General features: G+C 35.6%; 2 protein-coding genes across 2 annotated transcripts; both read left to right on the top strand.

Moving 5' to 3' along the window:
• Nucleotides 1–25: 25 nt before the first annotated feature.
• On the top strand, nucleotides 26–11,831 carry LOC131614051 (uncharacterized). The gene is made up of 4 exons (XM_058885680.1): nucleotides 26–326; nucleotides 730–948; nucleotides 1,038–1,898; nucleotides 11,338–11,831. Exons 1-4 carry the CDS (start codon nucleotides 26–28, stop codon nucleotides 11,829–11,831), a joined length of 1,875 nt encoding a protein of 624 aa, XP_058741663.1.
• A 4,724-nt stretch (nucleotides 11,832–16,555) lies between these two features.
• On the top strand, nucleotides 16,556–17,325 carry LOC131611820 (transcriptional regulator TAC1-like). Its single transcript, XM_058883680.1, has one exon. The coding sequence runs from the start codon at nucleotides 16,664–16,666 to the stop codon at nucleotides 17,147–17,149; it is 486 nt and encodes a 161-aa protein (XP_058739663.1). The 5' UTR covers nucleotides 16,556–16,663; the 3' UTR covers nucleotides 17,150–17,325.
• The last annotated feature ends 2,061 nt before the right edge of the window (nucleotides 17,326–19,386 follow it).

The raw sequence follows: 19,386 nt of genomic DNA, 5'->3' as shown, positions 1-19,386 counted from the left end.
CACAGGTGAATTGTTTTATTTAAGGATGATGCTCACTGTGAAGAAAGGCCCTTTATGTTATGATGACATCAAAACTATTGATGGCAAAAAACATAAAACTTTTAAAGGAGCGTGTTTTGCTATGGGATTTCTACAAGATGATAGAGAATTTGTTGAGGCAATAAAAGAGGCACATGTTTGGGGATCTGGGTTATTTTTACGCAAGTTATTTGTTATGATGTTGATGTCGTCATCCATGAATAGACCGGAACATGTGTGGAGATTGACTTGGAAGTATTTATCAGATGGCATTCTTTATGATCGACAATTATTGGCAAGAGATCAAGGTATTTCCTCTTAACTTCTTGTAAGATTTCTGTTTCCACCATGCATTAAATGTTGTTCATTCTGTATGATAAGATCTTAACAGTTTGTAGGGATAAGAATTTAAAGGAACAAATTCTCACATAAAGATAAACTAGCAGTACCTTTAAAGTGATGCGGAGCTACAAACTAGTTGTATGTAGTGATAAGATTAAGTGCTGCGGAGCTACAAATTATATAATGTCAGCATATATGAAAACAATAACTTAGCTTATATTTTAATAGGAACTTATATACTGTTAGGTTATATTCTTTAAATAAACAAATGCCATAAACTAGCAGTACCGATTAAGTGATGCGGAGCTACAAACTATATCCATTAGCAGGAACTTATATTCTAATAGTATATAAGTTTTTTTATTGTAGGGTTGACACTAAGTGATGCGGAGGTAAAGGAACTTACTTTAATGGCTATTGAAACACTATTGCAAAACAATAATAAAAGTTTGAAAGATTTCAAGCCAATGCCATATCACAAGGATTTTGTTGTTTCCTTTATAGGAAATCGGCTTCTCTATGATGAACGTCAATACGATGTTCTTGAACAACAACAACTTTTTGCTAATTTGTACTCCTCTCTGACAGGTAATCTTACTCTACTTAACCAAGTAATTATAAGAATATCTGCATTTACATTGTGTTCATGTTATTTCCCATGTTTCTCTATTTTGTAGATGAGCAAAGAAACATTTTTCATGAAATAATGGATGCTGTCGAGAAGCAACGAGGTGGGGTCTTTTTCTTATATGGCTATGGAGGAACTGGTAAGACCTTTATGTGGAACACTTTATCAGCTGCACTTGGGTCTAAGAAAAAAATTGTCTTGCCATTTGCATCAAGTGGGATTGCAAGTTTATTGTTACCAGGTGGCCGAACAGCTCATTCTAGGTTTAAGATTCCTGTCCCTACTTTAGAAAATTCTATTTGCAACGTTAACAAAAAAGATGATCTTGCTGAGCTTCTAAAGGTGACCGATCTTATAATATGGGATGAAGCTCCGATGGCTAACAAATTTTGCTTTAAATCTCTTGATAAATCCTTGAAAGATATTATGAGTGGAATGCCTAATGCATCTCAAAAAATATTTGGAGGTAAGGTTGTCGTCTTTGGTGGTGATTTCAGACAAATTCTCCCCGTTATACCAAGAGGTACTAGATCTGATATTATCCATGCAACAATCAATTCTTCTTATATTTGGGACCACTGTAAAGTCTTGAAGCTTACAAAGAACATGCGGTTACAATCTGGTAAATGTGCTTCTACTACTGATGACATTAGGAGCTTTTCAGAATGGATTTTAAATATTGGGGATGGGACCATGTGTAAGCCGAATGATGGTTATGCTGATATTTGTATTCCAGATGAGTTTTTAATTTCAAACTTTTCAAATCCCATTAAGGAAATTGTGGAGGATACCTACCCTGATCTTATTCATAACTATCTTGATTCGGACTATCTCCAAAGTCATGCAATCTTAGCTTCAACAATTGAAGTAGTTGATGATATCAACAAATATATTACAAACCTTCTTCCAGGTAACAAATAATTAATTATTTAGAATTTGTGCTGCAACATAGGAATTACTTGAAGGATAGAAAAACACTTAGAAAGGGGGGGTTTGAATAAGTGTAGTCTAAAAACTTGAACGATAAAAACAATATGCACAGTTATTTTTATCCTGGTTCGTTGTTAACTAAACTACTCCAGTCCACCCCCACGGAGTGATTTACCTCACCTGAGGATTTAATCCACTAATCGCAACAGATTACAATGGTTTTCCACTTAGTCCACGACTAAGTCTTCGTGAGTATCCTGATCACAACCTGATCACTCTAGGAACAAATGCTTAGACACAAGCTAAGACTTTCTTAGAGTATCCTGACCACCACGTGATCACTCTAATTACAACTGCTTAGACACAAGCTAAGACTTCCTAGAGTATCCTGATCAACACTTGATCACTCTAGTTACTTACAAATTAATGTAATCAAATAAGAGTTTTACAATGCTTCTAAAAAGCTATAATCACAACAGTGATATTTCTCTTAATGTTTAAGCTTAATCTCACTAATATATTACAACAGCAATGTAGTGAGCTTTGATGAAGATGAAGTTTCTGAGCTTTGAATTTGAACAGCGTTTCAGCAAGTCTTTCAGAATAATTTCATTCAGAATTGGTAACCTTGCTTCTCATCAGAACTTCATATTTATAGGCGTTTGAGAAGATGACCGTTGGGCGCATTTAATGCTTTGTGTATTCCGTACAGCATTGCATTTAATGTTTCACTATTTTGTCAACTACCTCGAGCCTTGTTCACGTTGTGTCTACTGACGTTGCCTTTAATAGCTTTCAACGTTCCTTTTGTCAGTCAGCGTAGCCTGCCACTTGTACTTTCTTCTGATTTGATGTTTGAGAATACAACGTTTGAAAATCATCAGAGTCAAACAGCTTGGTGCAAAGCATCTTCTTGTCTTCTGACCTTGAAGTGCTTCTGAGCGTGATACCATCAAAACTTCAGTGCTACTGCTTCTGATCTCAAGTTCTTCTGATGCTTCCATAGACCCATGTTCTGATTCTGCCTTGACCATCTTCTGATGTCTTGCCAGACCATGTTCTGATGTTGCATGCTGAACCTTCTGAGACAAAGCTTTTGAGTGCTGATTTGTGCATACTCTTTATATATTTCCTGAAATGGAAATTGCAATGTATTAGAGTACCACATTATCTCACACAAAATTCATATCCTTGTTATCATCAAAACTAAGAATATTGATCAGAACAAATCTTGTTCTAACAATCTCCCCCTTTTTGATGATGACAAAAACATATATAAATGATATGAATTTGCGATCAGAAAGAGCAGACGGCTAAAGATAAATTACACAGCTATAGCATAAGCATGTGAATATGTCTCCCCCTGAGATTAACAATCTCCCCCTGAGATGAATAATCTCCCCCTGAAATAAATACTCGAAGAACTTTAATAATAAAAGACTTCCCTGATTATTTCGGTAGAGACGATCACATAAGCTTCTGTCTTCTGATAATTCATAGCTTCTGACTTCTGCTTCCATTGGACAGCTTCAGAACTTGAATTTCTTTAGATCCCTAGAACACTCTCAGCTTCTGATTCCTGCTTCCATTTAGGACAGCTTCAGAACTTGAATTTCTTTGATCTTCAGAACATTCACAGCTTCTGATTCCTGCTTCCATTTAGGACAGCTTCAGAACTTGAATTTCTTTGATCTTCAGAACATTCACAGCTTCTGATTCCTGCTTCCATTTAGGACAGCTTCAGAACTTGAATTTCTTTGATCTTCAGAACATTCACAGCTTCTGATTCATGCTTCCATTTAGGACAGCTTCAGAACTTGAGTTTTCTGGATCTTTAGAACATTCACAGCTTCTGATTTCTGCTTCCCTCGGATAGCTTCAGAGCTTTGAATTTCTTCTTACATCACTTCATGCTAGATTGTATCAGAACATTGTTGAATGTACCAGAGCTTCATCAGAGCATCTCTACATCCTGAAATGTTACAGAACAAAACTAATCGACAAAAGTCAGCATGAATGAATCAGAACATAAAATATGTATCTGAACACATAATATGTATCAGAGCCATATAGGCTATATAGAATGTATCAGAACCAATAGACAATGTATCAGAGCAAATAGACAATGATTTGGATCATATTCTATTATCAGAATTTCTGATCATTCTTCCTTCTTGCGTCTGATTCTGAAGCTTCCTAGCACTCAGCTTGCTTCAAGAATCCAAGAGCTATTTCTGATCATTCTTCCTTCTTGCTTCTGATTTTGAAGCTTCCTAGCACTCAGCTTGCTTCAAGAATCCAAGAGCTTGATTCATTTTGTTGCTTCTTATATTGATCTTGAATCTTTGATTCCTGCAACAACACAACTTAAAAACATAGAACTTTGCAAGTTCTGTTAGCAAAGCAACTGATTAAATCAAATCATTTATCACATATTTCTCCCCCTTTTTGTCATATCATCAAAAAACATAAATGATTCAGATACAAACAAAAAGAAACACACGGAAGAAAAGGATGATTTTCATTGAAGTTCAAACAGACAAGTACAGAAGTACACGAAGAGAAGGAAGACAAGATGCACAAAACAGATGCAGCAAAAACAAGAAACAAAACAACTAAGACTCAATTTAAGATGACCCTAGCCTTGACAAGATCTTGGCCAGCATCTCTTGAACCCCATTGTTGTGGTCATTCTGCTTCTCCATGAAAGCTCTAAACTCAGCATTGACTGAGCTTTGCTCATCCTGTTTCTTCTGAATAACTTCCAGAGTCCTTGCAAGACGGGAAGGTTCATCAGAAGAGGCTTCACAGCTTCTACCCAAAGGGATGGCATTGTGATCTGTAGCTTCCATTGAGAGATCATTTGCAGGGACTTCCTCAACAGGAACTTATTCAGCAACATGATCTTCTACATCTGCTTCTTGCATTGAAGCATCTCCATAATCTGCAGCTGGAATCTCAGAATCTCCATTCTCAAGTGCCTGAAGAATGGCAGCTAGATTCTTGGGAGCAGAAGGACCTTCAACTTCTGGTGGGTCAACAACTTCTGGAATGACCAAGCTTGGGTCTTCCTTAGAAGGGTTTTCCCTCAGAAAGTCAAAGAGGGTCTTGAAATCCCTGAGCAGAACTGGATATTGAGGTATCCATACAACAATTTCCCTGCAAGGGTTAGCTTCCATTGCAGCAGCCAATCTTGCTACTTCTAATTCATCCACAAAGGGCTTCTCTTCCAAGGTATGTCTTCCTCTGAGACGGGCAAACCAGAAGTCTTCATAGCTTCTCAGAATTCCACGAGGCCGTGGAGCAGCTTCTACACAGGCTTCCTGAAGTTCTATAAATAGAGCATCTGATTCTCTGCGTAAGATCCTCCAAAACTTCCTCATAGCGACGTCATTCAGGCCAGAACTTTCAGCAATTCTGAGGGTGTCAAAGATACTTCTGAGATTCCTCTTTACTTTTTCAAAACTTACACCAATAGGGTAGACAAGGCGGGATTTTATTTTGGTTTTTGAGAAGGCAGGATTGGGGATGAAATAGGGTTGAGGTTCTCTATCCAATCTATAAGAAGATTCTGCTTCAGTATCAGAATCTAACACTACCACTTCAGCTTCAGGACGAGGCTTGGGAGTGTAGTTGCAATCACGGAGTAGCTGTTCAAGTGATGCAGATGTTGGAAGATCAGAACCACTATGGTTGTTTTGAGAGGTAGAAGGAATGGGTTCAAAGTTGGCATGGGAAGGAGGTTGAGAGATGGAGATATATATGTGAGGTGGAAAGAGAGTTTGAAGGGGTGGTATATCCAGAACAGGATTGATGGTGGGTGGAGGAGAAGGAATGGTTACAGGAGAAGAGGGAGGTGTAAGAACATGGACAATTATAGGTGATTCTGATGTGTCTTTTTCTGGTTCAGGGATAGGGGCAACCGCTATTGGTGCAACTTCTGAAATACCAGCAGGAGTAGAATCAGGTTCAGAAATACATATACCTTTGGATGCTTTCTGAAGGGCTTTGACCATAGCCTCAGTCTTCTTCTGCTTCTTACTCTTCGGCTCTTCAACAATTTTTGTTTTGCCACTAGAGATCTCTTTCCTTCTGACGCTTGCCAGAACTTCCTATTGATTCACAGCCTCTTGAACAACATTTTCTTCATCAGATTCTTGAAGAATCAACGTCCTTTTTCTGGTTTTCTTCTTCTCAATAACTTCAACAATCTCAGCATTGTTATTTGACTTCTTCTTCTTTTTCTCAGCTTCCTTCTTATTTTTCTCAAAATCAACAGAGACAGCCTTAACAACCTTTGCAATGACTTCTTCTGGGACCACTTCTTTCTCAGTGGTAGAAGCAGGATGATCAAACTTTCTTTTGGTCCTTTCTTCCTTCTTGCGATTTACTATAATTGGAGCACCTTTCTCTTGATCTTTAAGACTTTTATCCTCTTTTTGTGACTTCAGATACCTAGTTCTGACTTCTGGTACCTCACTATTGAAGAAGGTTTCAAATTCAGCTAGAACTGGTTCTCTTCTGATTCTTGTTCCAGCAAGAGGTTGGGGAGTCTTAGTGATGGCCTTAATCACTTTCATCTTCTTTAAAGTGAAGGCATTCAGACAGGCCCCTGTTGTGACAGCAAGGTCTTTGATAATACCTTCAGATTCCAGGTTCTCAACAATCTTGGAATGAACCAGAAGATTTGAGATAATTCTACCAAACAGAATGATGGTACAGCTTTTTTCTCTGAAGGCATTTCTAGACTCCTTCACAGCCTTCCACATATGGTTGAAGATAATGTAGATAGCATCAACCTTCTTCTTAGTGGCAATGCAGTACAGAATGTATTTTTGCTCATTGTTGATGAAGTCAGAAGCATGTGTCCCTTTCCTGTGATAGAAACACCCAAGAAGAATCTTGGTCCAGATTTTGTAGAGATCTCTCAAATCCTTGACATTCTTTGTTTCATTTATGTCTGGGTAGAGAGTAGACAAAACATCTTCCCTATTTACCCTTTTATCGATTTCAAAAACTCCTTCAGCGTTTCTCAGATCAAACATCATCCTTAGGATGTTCTCAGTCACTACCACAAACTTTCCATGGACGAAGGACAAGATTGATTTAGGGGCGACAACTGCATGTACCCAGAATTCCTTGACAAGATCTGGGTAGACTGGTCCACAGAACTCAGCAAACAACGAAGTCCATCCTTGAAAAATTATATCTTCTTTGAGATGAAATTCGTTTTCTTCAATGTTATCAAAATCAACCATGAGTTCACATAGAACTTCTAATTTATCCTTAGGAATGGAGCACGCAACAACTGGAGTGAGTTCCTGATTAACTTCATCTTGAATATGGAGAAGAGTAGATGAACCAACATTTTGAGATGAAGAAGTAGCCATTGAAACAGAATGAACAGCTAGGAAGAACAAATTTTGGGTTTTCGGTTAGGGTTTTAGAAGCGACTAAGAAGATTTCAAACGAAAGTATGCAAGAAGAAAGAGAGACTCGGAGCGAAAAAGATATATGAGATGATTTGAAAAGAATATATAGAGACGGATTTTAAAAAAAATGCAATAAGATTAGAAAATGAACAGTTACAGAATCAAGAGAAATCAATTTTCATTAATTGATAAGTGACGTTAGGTGAGAGAACGTGGTAAATGAAATGATTTAACACAGTTACCTAGGTCGGCGTCTTTTCAACTGCACGCTTTGTACTAACCGTACAGACACATGTTTACCATCAGATAATAGATGACAGCTGTAAAAATTTGAATAGTCTTTACGCCTGCTGATTTTGATCACTGCTTCTGATTTGATCAACTTTCTCTTCTGGAATCACTTCTTCTGAAGTGTGCTAATGTAAATCTGAATGATCTTCTGATTCATTACTTCTGATATACACAGCTTCTGGAGATTTGCTTCTCGGTTCTGCAGCTTCTGATAGGACAGACTTTATCTGCAAAGCTCTTAAGCTGCTTTGGTTCTTTAGAACCAAGTTTATCATCAAACCAGGTATTGATTGATTCTTCTACAATCAATGTTTCAATATTGTATATTCTGTAGTTTTTTTGAGCATTCAGAATAACCAAGAATGAAACACTATTGCTTTAGAAACAACCTAAACAGATGGTTCCAAAACTAACAAACTTGCTCTTCTGAACTCCTTCAACCTTAACTTCTCCAGAAGATTTAAGTAGCAGGACTTGAAAAGCAGTCCTTCTTCCCTTCAAGTGTTGAGAACATCTTGAGTCCAGATGACATGACATGTTGAATGTTGTCTTCTTTGTCACCAAGAGAATCTGCAATAGAAATAGTCTTTTCTTTTGGTACCCACATTTTCTTGGGTCCTTTCTTGTTAGTTCTCCTCAAGTTCTGATTGAACTTGGGTTTAGCAAAATATTTAGCAGGAGGAACAGTATGATACTTCTTATTCTTAGTTCCATGATATTTCTTAGGTTGTGTCACATGCTTCTTGGTGTGTGTTATGTGAAAACTTTGTGCATGTGATGTGTGCTTAATATCATGGGAGTGGCCAAATTTAAATTGGTTATACAGAGGCTTGTATGATATTTTCATATCATCCACAGATTCAAGCTTGTATGGGATTTCACCCTCATAACCAATGCCAACTCTCTTGTTCCCAGACACAGCATATATCATAGAAGCTAGCTGACTTCTGCCAATACTTCTAGATAAGAACTTCCTGAAACTTAAATCATATTCTTTCAGAATATGATTCAGACTGGGAGTGGATTTTTCTGAATCAAAAGGAGATCCAACATTATTGGATAATTTTAAAACTTTTTCTTTTAATTCAGAATTTTCCAACTCAAGCTACTTAGTTTCAAATTCAAATTGCTTTTTCAGCTTTTTGTATTTAATACTAAGATGAGCTTTTAATTCAAGAAGCTCTGTTAGACTGGAAACTAACTCTTCTCTAGATAGTTCAGAAAATACCTCTTCAGAATCTGATTCTGATGTAGATTCTGATCCATCATCTTCTGTCGCCATCAGTGCAAAGTTTGCCTGCTCTCCTTTAGAGTCTGATCCTGATTCTGATTCAGAATCATCCCATGTTGCCATAAGACCTTTCTTCTTATGAAACTTCTTCTTGGGATTCTCCTTCTGAAGTTTCGGACACTCATTCTTGTAATGTCCAGGCTCATTGCACTCATAGCAGACAGCCTTCTTCTTGTCAGATCTTCTGTCACCAGATGATTCTCCTCGTTCAAATTTCTTTGAACTTCTGAAGCCTCTGAACTTCCTTTGCTTGCTCTTCCAGAGTTTGTTTACCCTTCTGGAGATCATGGACAGTTCATCTTCTTCTTCAGATTCTGATTCTTCAGGATCTTCTTCTCTAGCCTGAAAAGCGTTAGTGCATTTTTTAACATTAGATTTTAAAGCAATAGACTTACCTTTCTTCTGAGGTTCATTAGCGTCAAGTTCAATCTCATGACTCCTCAGGGCACTGATCAGCTCTTCCAAAGAAACTTCATTTAGATTCTTCGCAATCTTGAATGCAGTCACCATTGGGCCCCATCTTCTGGGCAAACTTCTGATGATCTTCTTTACATGATCAGCCTTGGTGTAGCCTTTGTCGAGAACTCTCAATCCAGCAGTCAGAGTTTGAAATCTTGAAAACATCTTTTCAATGTCTTCATCATCCTCCATCTTGAAGGCTTCATACTTCTGGATTAGTGCAAGAGCTTTGGTCTCCTTGACTTGAGCATTTCCTTCATGAGTCATCTTCAAGGACTCATATATGTCATGGGCCGTTTCCCTGTTAGATATCTTCTCATACTCAGCATGAGAGATAGCATTCAACAAAACAGTCCTGCATTTGTGATGATTCTTGAAATCTTTCTTTTGATCATCATTCATTTCGCTTCTCGTGAGCCTTACACCAGTAGCTTTAACAGGATGTTTGTAACCATCCAACAGAAGATCCCATAGATTAGCATCTAGACCAAGAAAGTAACTTTCCAGTTTATCTTTCCAGTATTCAAAGTTTTCACCATCAAATACTGGTGGTCTAGTATAACCATTGTTACCGTTGTATTGCTCAGCAGAGCCAGATGTAGATGCAGTTGGATTTGTATGAACTTCACCAGCCATCTTTTACTGAAGCGTTTTTCTCTTCCTGAATCTTTTCTAAACACGGTTAAGTGCTTGCACCTTAGAACCGGCGCTCTGATGCCAATTGAAGGATAGAAAAACACTTAGAAAGGGGGGGTTTGAATAAGTGTAGTCTAAAAACTTGAACGATAAAAACAATATGCACAGTTATTTTTATCCTGGTTCGTTGTTAACTAAACTACTCCAGTCCACCCCCACGGAGTGATTTACCTCACCTGAGGATTTAATCCACTAATCGCAACAGATTACAATGGTTTTCCACTTAGTCCACGACTAAGTCTTCTAGAGTATCCTGATCACAACCTGATCACTCTAGGAACAAATGCTTAGACAGAAGCTAAGACTTTCTTAGAGTATCCTGACCACCACGTGATCACTCTAATTACAACTGCTTAGACACAAGCTAAGACTTCCTAGAGTATCCTGATCAACACTTGATCACTCTAGTTACTTACAAATTAATGTAATCAAATAAGAGTTTTACAATGCTTCTAAAAAGCTATAATCACAACAGTGATATTTCTCTTAACGTTTAAGCTTAATCTCACTAATATATTACAACAGCAATGTAGTGAGCTTTGATGAAGATGAAGTTTCTGAGCTTTGAATTTGAACAGCGTTTCAACAAGTCTTTCAGAATAATTTCGTTCAGAATTGGTAACCTTGCTTCTCATCAGAACTTCATATTTATAAACGTTTGAGAAGATGACCGTTGGGCGCATTTAATGCTTTGCGTATTCCGTACAACATTGCATTTAATGTTTCACTGTTTTGCCTTTAATAGCTTTCAACGTTCCTTTTGTCAGTCAGCGTAGCCTTCCACTTGTACTTTCTTCTGATCTGATGTTTGAGAATACAATGTTTGAAAATCATCAGAGTCAAACAGCTTGGTGCAAAGCATCTTCTTGTCTTCTGACCTTGAAGTGCTTCTGAGCGTGATACCATCAGAACTTCAGTGCTACTGCTTCTGATCTCAAGTTCTTCTGATGCTTCCATAGACCCATGTTCTGATTCTGCCTTGACCATCTTCTGATGTCTTGCCAGACCATGTTCTGATGTTGCATGCTGAACCTTCTGAGACAAAGCTTCTTAGCGCTGATTTGTGCATACTCTTTATATATTTCCTGAAATGGAAATTGCAATGTATTAGAGTACCACATTATCTCACACAAAATTCATATCCTTGTTATCATCAAAACTAAGAATATTGATCAGAACAAATCTTGTTCTAACATTACTTGCTGATCAAAATCATTTATGTAATGTTGAACTTTTTTTATCTTTTGTAGGAGAAGACAAAGAATACTTCAGTAGCGAATCTATAGATAAATCCGATGCTACTAACTTTAATGCATATGAGCATGTCACACCTGAATTCCTTAATGCTCTCAAAACTTCTGGATTTCCTAATCATTCAATTAGGTTGAAAGTTGGCGTCACAATAATGTTAATGCACAATTTAGATCAGTCTGAAGGCTTGTGCAATGGTACACGACTCACTGTAACAAGGCTTGCATCTCATGTCATTGAAGCTAAGATCATTTCTGGAAAAAATGTTGGTAACATCATTTATATTCCTAGGATGTCATTGTCTCCCTCACAGTCACCATGGCCATTTAAATTGGTTAGACACCAATTCCCCATTATGATTTCCTTTGCCATGACTATTAACAAGTCTCAAAGACAGTCTTTTGACCATGTTGGTTTTTATTTGCCAAAAGAGGTTTTTAGTCATGGTCAATTATATGTCGCGATCTCAAGAGTTAAATCAAAAAAGGATTAAAGATTCTTATTCATGATAAGGATAGAGAACCAATGTGTAACACCACTAACGTTGTTTTCAAAGAAGTGTTCCAAAACTTGTGAAAGGTATCTTTTGCTTGTAATTTTTTACCATTCCATACTATTTAACTTATAATGACTTTCTTTACTTATTATTAGGACATGTCAATTGACTTTTGTGTACTTTTCAGGTTTAAGCCTCCACTACATTTTGAAGACTCATGTTGCATATTTTTTGTTATAATCTTTTGTAAGGAATATTGTAGTGTACACCTTTTTTTGAGACAATCAATATCAATTAGGAATAACACTCATTATTGTCTATTCACATTATTAGAAAACTAATTGTCATTCTATTACCATATCATTCTTTTGGAAGATTCTTAGATACACAACATTTTATAGTTATTTACATAATATACATATTACTTTTACCCGTGCGGCAGCACGGGTTTCTGACTAGTTATATTCTATATAAGTTTTATGTTGTGTACATCTATTATATAATATATAAAAAAAATGTTTTCTTTTTTTTGAAAAAGCACGAGGGAAGTAAAATTTAACTAATAAAAAAATTAGAAAAAAAAGTTGAACATACTTAATTCTATTAGAGTTTGACTAACTCATCCTTGCAAAACTAGTTGGTAAAGTGAGGAGTGTCGTCACTTTATATAAACTATTTTCGAGCTCTATATCTAACCAATGTGGGATTTAGGATATTCCTAACACACCCCCTCACTCCCAACATTATTTTGGGCTTAGTGCGTGAATATTAATGGTGGGCGGCCCATGGTCAAATCGATAGACTCTGATACCATACTTAGATTTATTAAGTATAAGTCGAACTTCTTGTTACATGCCCTAGGTGCTTGCTTAAGGCCATAGAGCGCTTTGTTCAACTTATTGATGCAATCGAAAGCCTCAGGGAATCGCAAGCCCTAAACCTAGAATAAAGAATTAGGGTTGAAAGCGCAAACCTAGAATAAAACACAAGATTGCAAGCGCAAAACTTGTCAAATAAGCTGAATCCACCAGAACAAAGAAACCTTCAAATTTTATTATAAGAAAGATGATTCTTATGGCCACGCCAAAGGTCGTTAAATACAAAAAACAAAGAAACTCTATTGGACATTATACGTCTTTAATCCAAAAATAATTTAAATAAAATAAATAAAATAGAAAATTGCTTAAATATTAAAACAAACAATTTCTTAAATATTAAAATGTTTTTCAACACACGATTTCTCTTTCGATACGCACACATGCATCCCTTCTACATCAGACTCCTCCACTTTTAAAGAACTCGACCCCGAGTTCTCTTCTTGATAAAGAGCTTCATCTGGATACAACTTACTGTAAGTATCACCTAGACATATTTCCTTACGCAGAAACACGATTACATCTTTCTCCCACATTGAAAACTTTAACTTCCATGTGTTTATCTCGCATAGGAGGCAAATCGTTTGGTAACTCATCTGCGGTGAACTCTTTGAAATCCTTTAGGACCCCTAACAGTTCTTCTCTAAATATTATTTTCTCCTTTACAACAATAATCACCTCTTTAGTTAGTACTGGACATAAAATTTTTGAATAGCCTCATCAAACTTCTTTTCACTCGATGTCATCACCAAGAAACTAGACTTTTTTTCTTGGATTCTTATCAAAGTGCAAAACAGAATCCAGAGCAATTTTATGTGTGCCCCATGTAAACACCATCAGATTATCCCTTCCTCGATAAGTGATATCATCATCAAATTGCCAAGGTCTACCAAGTAAAATATGACAAACATCCATATGATTTCTGTCTTTTATATCATTGATTTGCAAATGTTCCACCTTTTATCCATGTCATCATTTTCACCTTTGCTTACAAGCATATCAAAAGTTAGTAACTTTGAATTTTCACTTAAAAGACAATGCTCCTCAGATTTCAAAGCAACTTCAATTGTAAAAGAATCTTTACTCACTTCAGTACAAGAATCAAATTGAGAAGAAATATCATTATCATCAAGTTGATTGTGAGACTCTTTCCGTAAATGCGCTTGTGCATCTACTTCATATTTACTAAATTCATCATCACCATAATTTACTTCGGTATTCTTTGTTGCCCCTTTGACAATTTTGGACCTTGCCTCTTTAACATAAATTGTTCCAACTTCTCTAGTTTAAGAATGTTACTCTCTGGGTTACAAGGTATAAATTTTTTTTGCAAACTGGAAGCTTTTACCTAAGAAAAGAAATCAATGAAAGTAGATGGCTTCCGTAGGCCTGATGATTCTTTTGTCACTATTTGATGTATTATTTCATCCATTCTGGATGGTGGATGTAGAATGAAAATTGAATTATCCAAAAGTTTTCTGCCCCTATCATGTCCTCTTCTCCCGACTCTTCGTTGATTTCCGATGTTGTTGGCAATCTTCACCTGATTTGCTAAATTCTTCATCTATTCAGTCAAATCAGTTAAAATCGCGGTAAAAGCTGCAGTAACTCCCACAAGATCTTCTCTGGCCGTCGGGTGATCTGCCATGATTGTCAAGCTAATAAAAGAACGGAGAAACTAGGCTCTGATACCAACTGACGTAGTCGGAAGTCTTAGGGAATAGAAAGCGCTAAACCTAGAATAAAGAATTAGGGTTGCAAGCGCATACCTAGAATAAAACACACGGTTGCAAGCGCAAAACCTGTCAGATAAGCTGGAATCCACTAGAACAAAGAAAAAATCAAATTTTATCATAAGAAAGATGATGCTTATGGCCGCACCAAAGGTCTTTAAATATAGAAAAAAAAGAAACCCTATTGGGCCTTATGGATTTTTAATCCAAAATAAAATTTAATAAAACAAATAAAGTGATAGGTGTATGGGTTCTTAAATATCAAAACAAAATTAAATAAAACAAATAAAGTGATGGGTGATAGAAATTGCTTAAATATTAAAACAAAAATTGCTTAAATATTAAATTGACTTTAGACGCTCGATTTCTCTTTCGATACGCGCATGCAACCCTCATACATCACTTATACACCTTATTCACTTTCTCATAAGGAGGAGCATTTATCATTGGACCAAGAGCAACACACAAGTGAGAGAGACACCACATATTCACCCAAAACCTTAATGTGATAGGTGTATGGGTTCTTCCACTTATAAATAAATCACACTTGAATTATTATTCTCAACACTTTCCCTTAAGTGTGAGTCCACAATGCTCCCCCTCAAGTGGAAACTGTTTTTGTCCATATACACTTGTACTTCCGTTGACACTTTTCACCTCTTTCTGGGCATTTCAATACACCTCTTCCTCGACATTTCGATTTCAACGAGACAACTCTTCTTGAACATTTCAATACAAGTAAGTCGATCTCTTTCTCGAAACCAAAGGCTTTGATGCCATTTATTGGTTTATGAGGAGGAGAATTTACCATTGGATCAAGAGCAACACACAAGTCAGAGAGACACAACATATTCACCCAAAACCTTAAGGTGATAGGTGTATGAGTTCTTCCACTTATAAATAACTCACACTTGAATTATTATTCTCAACAAACTCTTCTCTCAAAAATTTCAAATATATAAATAGATAGTGAATCCTACCGAGTGTCATAATCAACAAAAAAACTTATTAAATGTCAGTATTCAAATTAGAAAATGCACGAATGACTAGCATCGACTCGGTTTCAAGCTAAATATTTCTTTAATTCTTCCTATTAACATATTTGATAGTTAGCATGATTCCATGCAATTCAACTTTAAAAGGAGGTGTAAACTCCAATCTTAGCTGAGAAAACTTTCAAAAATGTTCTTAAATTATCCATGAATATGTCACTACAAGTTGATATTCTAAGATTTCATCTTCAAACTTCATTTGTATTGCAATTAATCCAATCACGATAAAGGAAACACAAATTAACTTGTACGTTGTATGTTTCTAAGTGCGAGAAGAGGTTGGCATTTGATGTCAAAACATTTATCCTTGAAAGAAGTAGATGTCGTAGATATCAATTATTCAACATGAAAAATATCTCTATTGAAGTTAATATTACAATTTTAAAATCTAATATCATTTCTAGTATGCCAAGTTACCGATGAGAAATAAGAGATTTCGGAAGATCACTGCTATTTTTATTAATATTAATTAAAAGTAATAAAAAATTATCTTTGAAGTTTGAACCTTTATAATAGGACAAAATTAGATATAGCAATCATCGTATAGTGAATTTCCTTTTATTTTTTCCGAATTTATAATAAATTTTAATTTACCTTATTGTAAATGAAGAGTCTAACGCCACTACAAATGTGTCTAAGTTTATTTCATTTTTCATTTGTCAAATATTGTACTTCTTAGCCAATTAAGAAAATCTTGCCTGTGACAGTTATAGTTTCTTCAAAGGCATATTATAGTATTTGCATGAAACACACAAGCTAATACACAATGAGTAAAAACCTTATTTAACTTTTCATTCTAAGGGAAATCAATTTTTAGCTTTTCACAAACCCTAAAAGAGCACAAGATAAAAATCATATTAATTCTTATTGATCCTCTCAAGGCAATTTGAAAGGAAAATGTCTAGTAGAATCATTGAATGAGTAAATAAAACCAAAGCACTTAATATTTTAATAAATTAACTTTAGGGTTATCTCACCTTTTTTAATAGCTTCCATGCTAAATTGTAAACTATTATATTATTTAGCTACCACATTAAAATAAACAATAAAAAACAACACCATCTTATGTAGTTTCTCAATCTCACTATAAATTTTGTGGCAACTATAACCTTTTGACTCAAGTTATATAAATCACTTTTCTCTTTTCTCTTTTCTCCATTGCATTCTTTATGTCTTATAGCTATTTCCCCATTACTTTCCAAAGAAAGATGGAATACACTCAAAACCCTAATAAATCTGAGCAAATAAGATGGAACTCAGATGATATAGGTGGTCCAGCACAAGCTAGATCCTATTCTTGCACTTTTTGCAAGAGAGGGTTTTCAAATGCACAAGCATTAGGAGGCCACATGAATATCCATAGAAGAGATAGAGCCAAGCTCAAACAACAATCTTCTGAAGAAAACTTGCTTTCTTTGGACATATCAACTAAGAACACAATTGACCATGTTGATTTGGAAGAGAATCATGAGACTCAAAAAGGAAAGTTGGTTACAACCAAAGAACTTCCTAGAAGTTCTTCATTTGTTGATATAAAGGGAAGTGGTGGGGTGACACATAGGATTGAAGAGAATAAATGTGATTTAGACCTTGAACTTAGGTTAGGTTATGAGCCAATAGGTTCTTCATCATTGAGCACTCGATCATTCTTTTGAGTTGCATGCCAATTGAAAAATTGGCTAAACTAGGTCACTTTTTTTTCCTAAAGTATATTAATTCTGGTTTTTTATATAAACAAAAAGGTATTGTTAATATAGAAAACCAGAGAAAATAACTAAATGTGAAATTATTTGTATTATTATTATTATTATATAGAAAAATTACTTGTATTATCATTATTTTACATAAAAAGTTAATTGTATTTTTCTACTATATTTGCAGAGGAGTTTTTTTATTCTCGTGGTTTTTTTTTTGTTTTTGTTTTAGTGGTCATCATTAATTTTTTTTTTATTTTCAATATCAAATATCCAATCCACGGGATCGACAAATCTGATTTGGAGGTGATTTTTGACATCAAGTTATTTCAGTTCTCTTCCGATCGCAGTTGTGGTGATCGAACAGTGCTCATTCCTATCAAATTCAGGGCTATTATTATATTATATGTAGAAAATCAATTATGTCATTGTGATCATATATAGCTATTATTTGAATATAGCAATTTTTTTTTTAATATTTGAAGTCGTTGTTCGGTGTATAAATTACTAAGAAGCTTTTCGTTGTGAGGACTACTTGGGTGATTTGCTGGTTCCTTTTTCAATGATGGTTACTTCTCTGGTGGTGATTTCTTTTTCTTTGGTGGCTGTTTGCAATTTGGATTTGTATGTTATTGTAGCTTCTCCTCTCTTGTGTAGTTCTGTTGGATCATACATGGATGATTTTCTTTGTCCTAATGCTTATATTGATTTTTGTATGTAGGATAGTTTCTAGGTCTATTCTAGAGAGAGGTATGAGTGTAAGGTGACTTTCCTTCTCTATCTGTCTAGAAGGTGGTCTTCTTTCTCGTGCTTCACGTTTAGTGCAACCTTTTCCTTTAGCTTTAGAAAATTTCAATGATCTTCATAGTAATTTAGCTACCAAAAATTTATGAATAGACAAAAAAGTAGAATGTTCCTTTAAGTTGAGTGATGAGGCAGAAGTGTATATAATGGTGAGGATACGAAGTGAGAGATCGTAAGCAGGTGTTTGCTAAGGTGTATAGGCGCCAGGTTTAATGTTAATAGGATCTTTTTATGTTTAATGTGTTACAACATATAATTACACATTGTAAATCAATGAAAGTTTTTGGTGTTTGTGGGGGAGAAGATAGTGATCAAGGTTTCAAAAAACCGTCCGTGGTTTCTGCAAGTTCCGATATCGATACGTTATGACCGTTTTTTATATTAAAGAACAATTATAGTTAATTCACACCGCAACGACCACAGTACACATGTACCGACCGAAATTGCAAAAACCTTTACGTAACTGTGACGCGACCGCGATCGTTTTTTAAAACCCTGATAGTGATAGATGAAGAGAAATTAGAGAGAGAAATTGAGGGTGAGTATCTAAATTGCATTAATCAACTAATATATGTCAAACGATAGGCTTCACTTTAGAGTGAGGTGGTGAATAGATCCCACTAAAAATTTATTTTGTTTTTAAACGGTTTCTAAAGATGGCTAACGGAAGTGCTCCAGGATCAACTTTCGTCTACACCGAACCGCTATTGGTAGAATCATATATGCGTTTAAACCTTTAATAAATGTGAGAGATACTAAAGATGAGAAAGAACTTGAATAATTTGATTTTGAAATTAGTCGTTTGAACAATTAAACACTTAAGTAGCCTACCTCCAATATGAAAATGAAAAAATTAACTCTGTCAATTTGTTGAACACTTGTTGTGAAAGTATTATTATGCACAAACAATTTCACAAACAGTTGGTGAGCAATTGATAGAAAGTCAATGTTATCTAAATGTTGTGGATTGTGAAATACAATTGCAATTCTCTATGTTAATTCTCTGAATTTTGTAATTGGCATTTATGTTTGGCTAACTATATATGATCAAAGGATGTAAAACTTGCAAATAGAAAACAGGTACAACAAGAGGATGTCTTATGATCACATGTCTCAACATCTCTCAAGACATCTGGATCTATTACACCAGAATTTCAATTAGTATCAGAGCAGGCATCATGTTTTGTCTTTGGATGAGATCCTGAGAGGATACTTTCTGATTTGGCAAGGAAGGTTTGTAATGAAAATATGTTTGAACATCGATGTGTACATGGTCCCTTGAAGTGGAGGATGAATTGTGTTGAGCATCGAAAGTTGCGGTATGTTTTGGTGTTGGTTTGATTTATTTTTAAACCTAAGGTTGTGTTGCCGGTTCGTGAGATGTGGTGATTAGG

The sequence above is a fragment of the Vicia villosa genome, linkage group LG6, assembly GCF_029867415.1.
Source record: "Vicia villosa cultivar HV-30 ecotype Madison, WI linkage group LG6, Vvil1.0, whole genome shotgun sequence".
NCBI classification, from domain to species: domain Eukaryota; kingdom Viridiplantae; phylum Streptophyta; class Magnoliopsida; order Fabales; family Fabaceae; genus Vicia; species Vicia villosa.
Note: the sequence above shows the minus strand (reverse complement) of the source record. Positions and strands in the feature narration are given on the sequence as shown.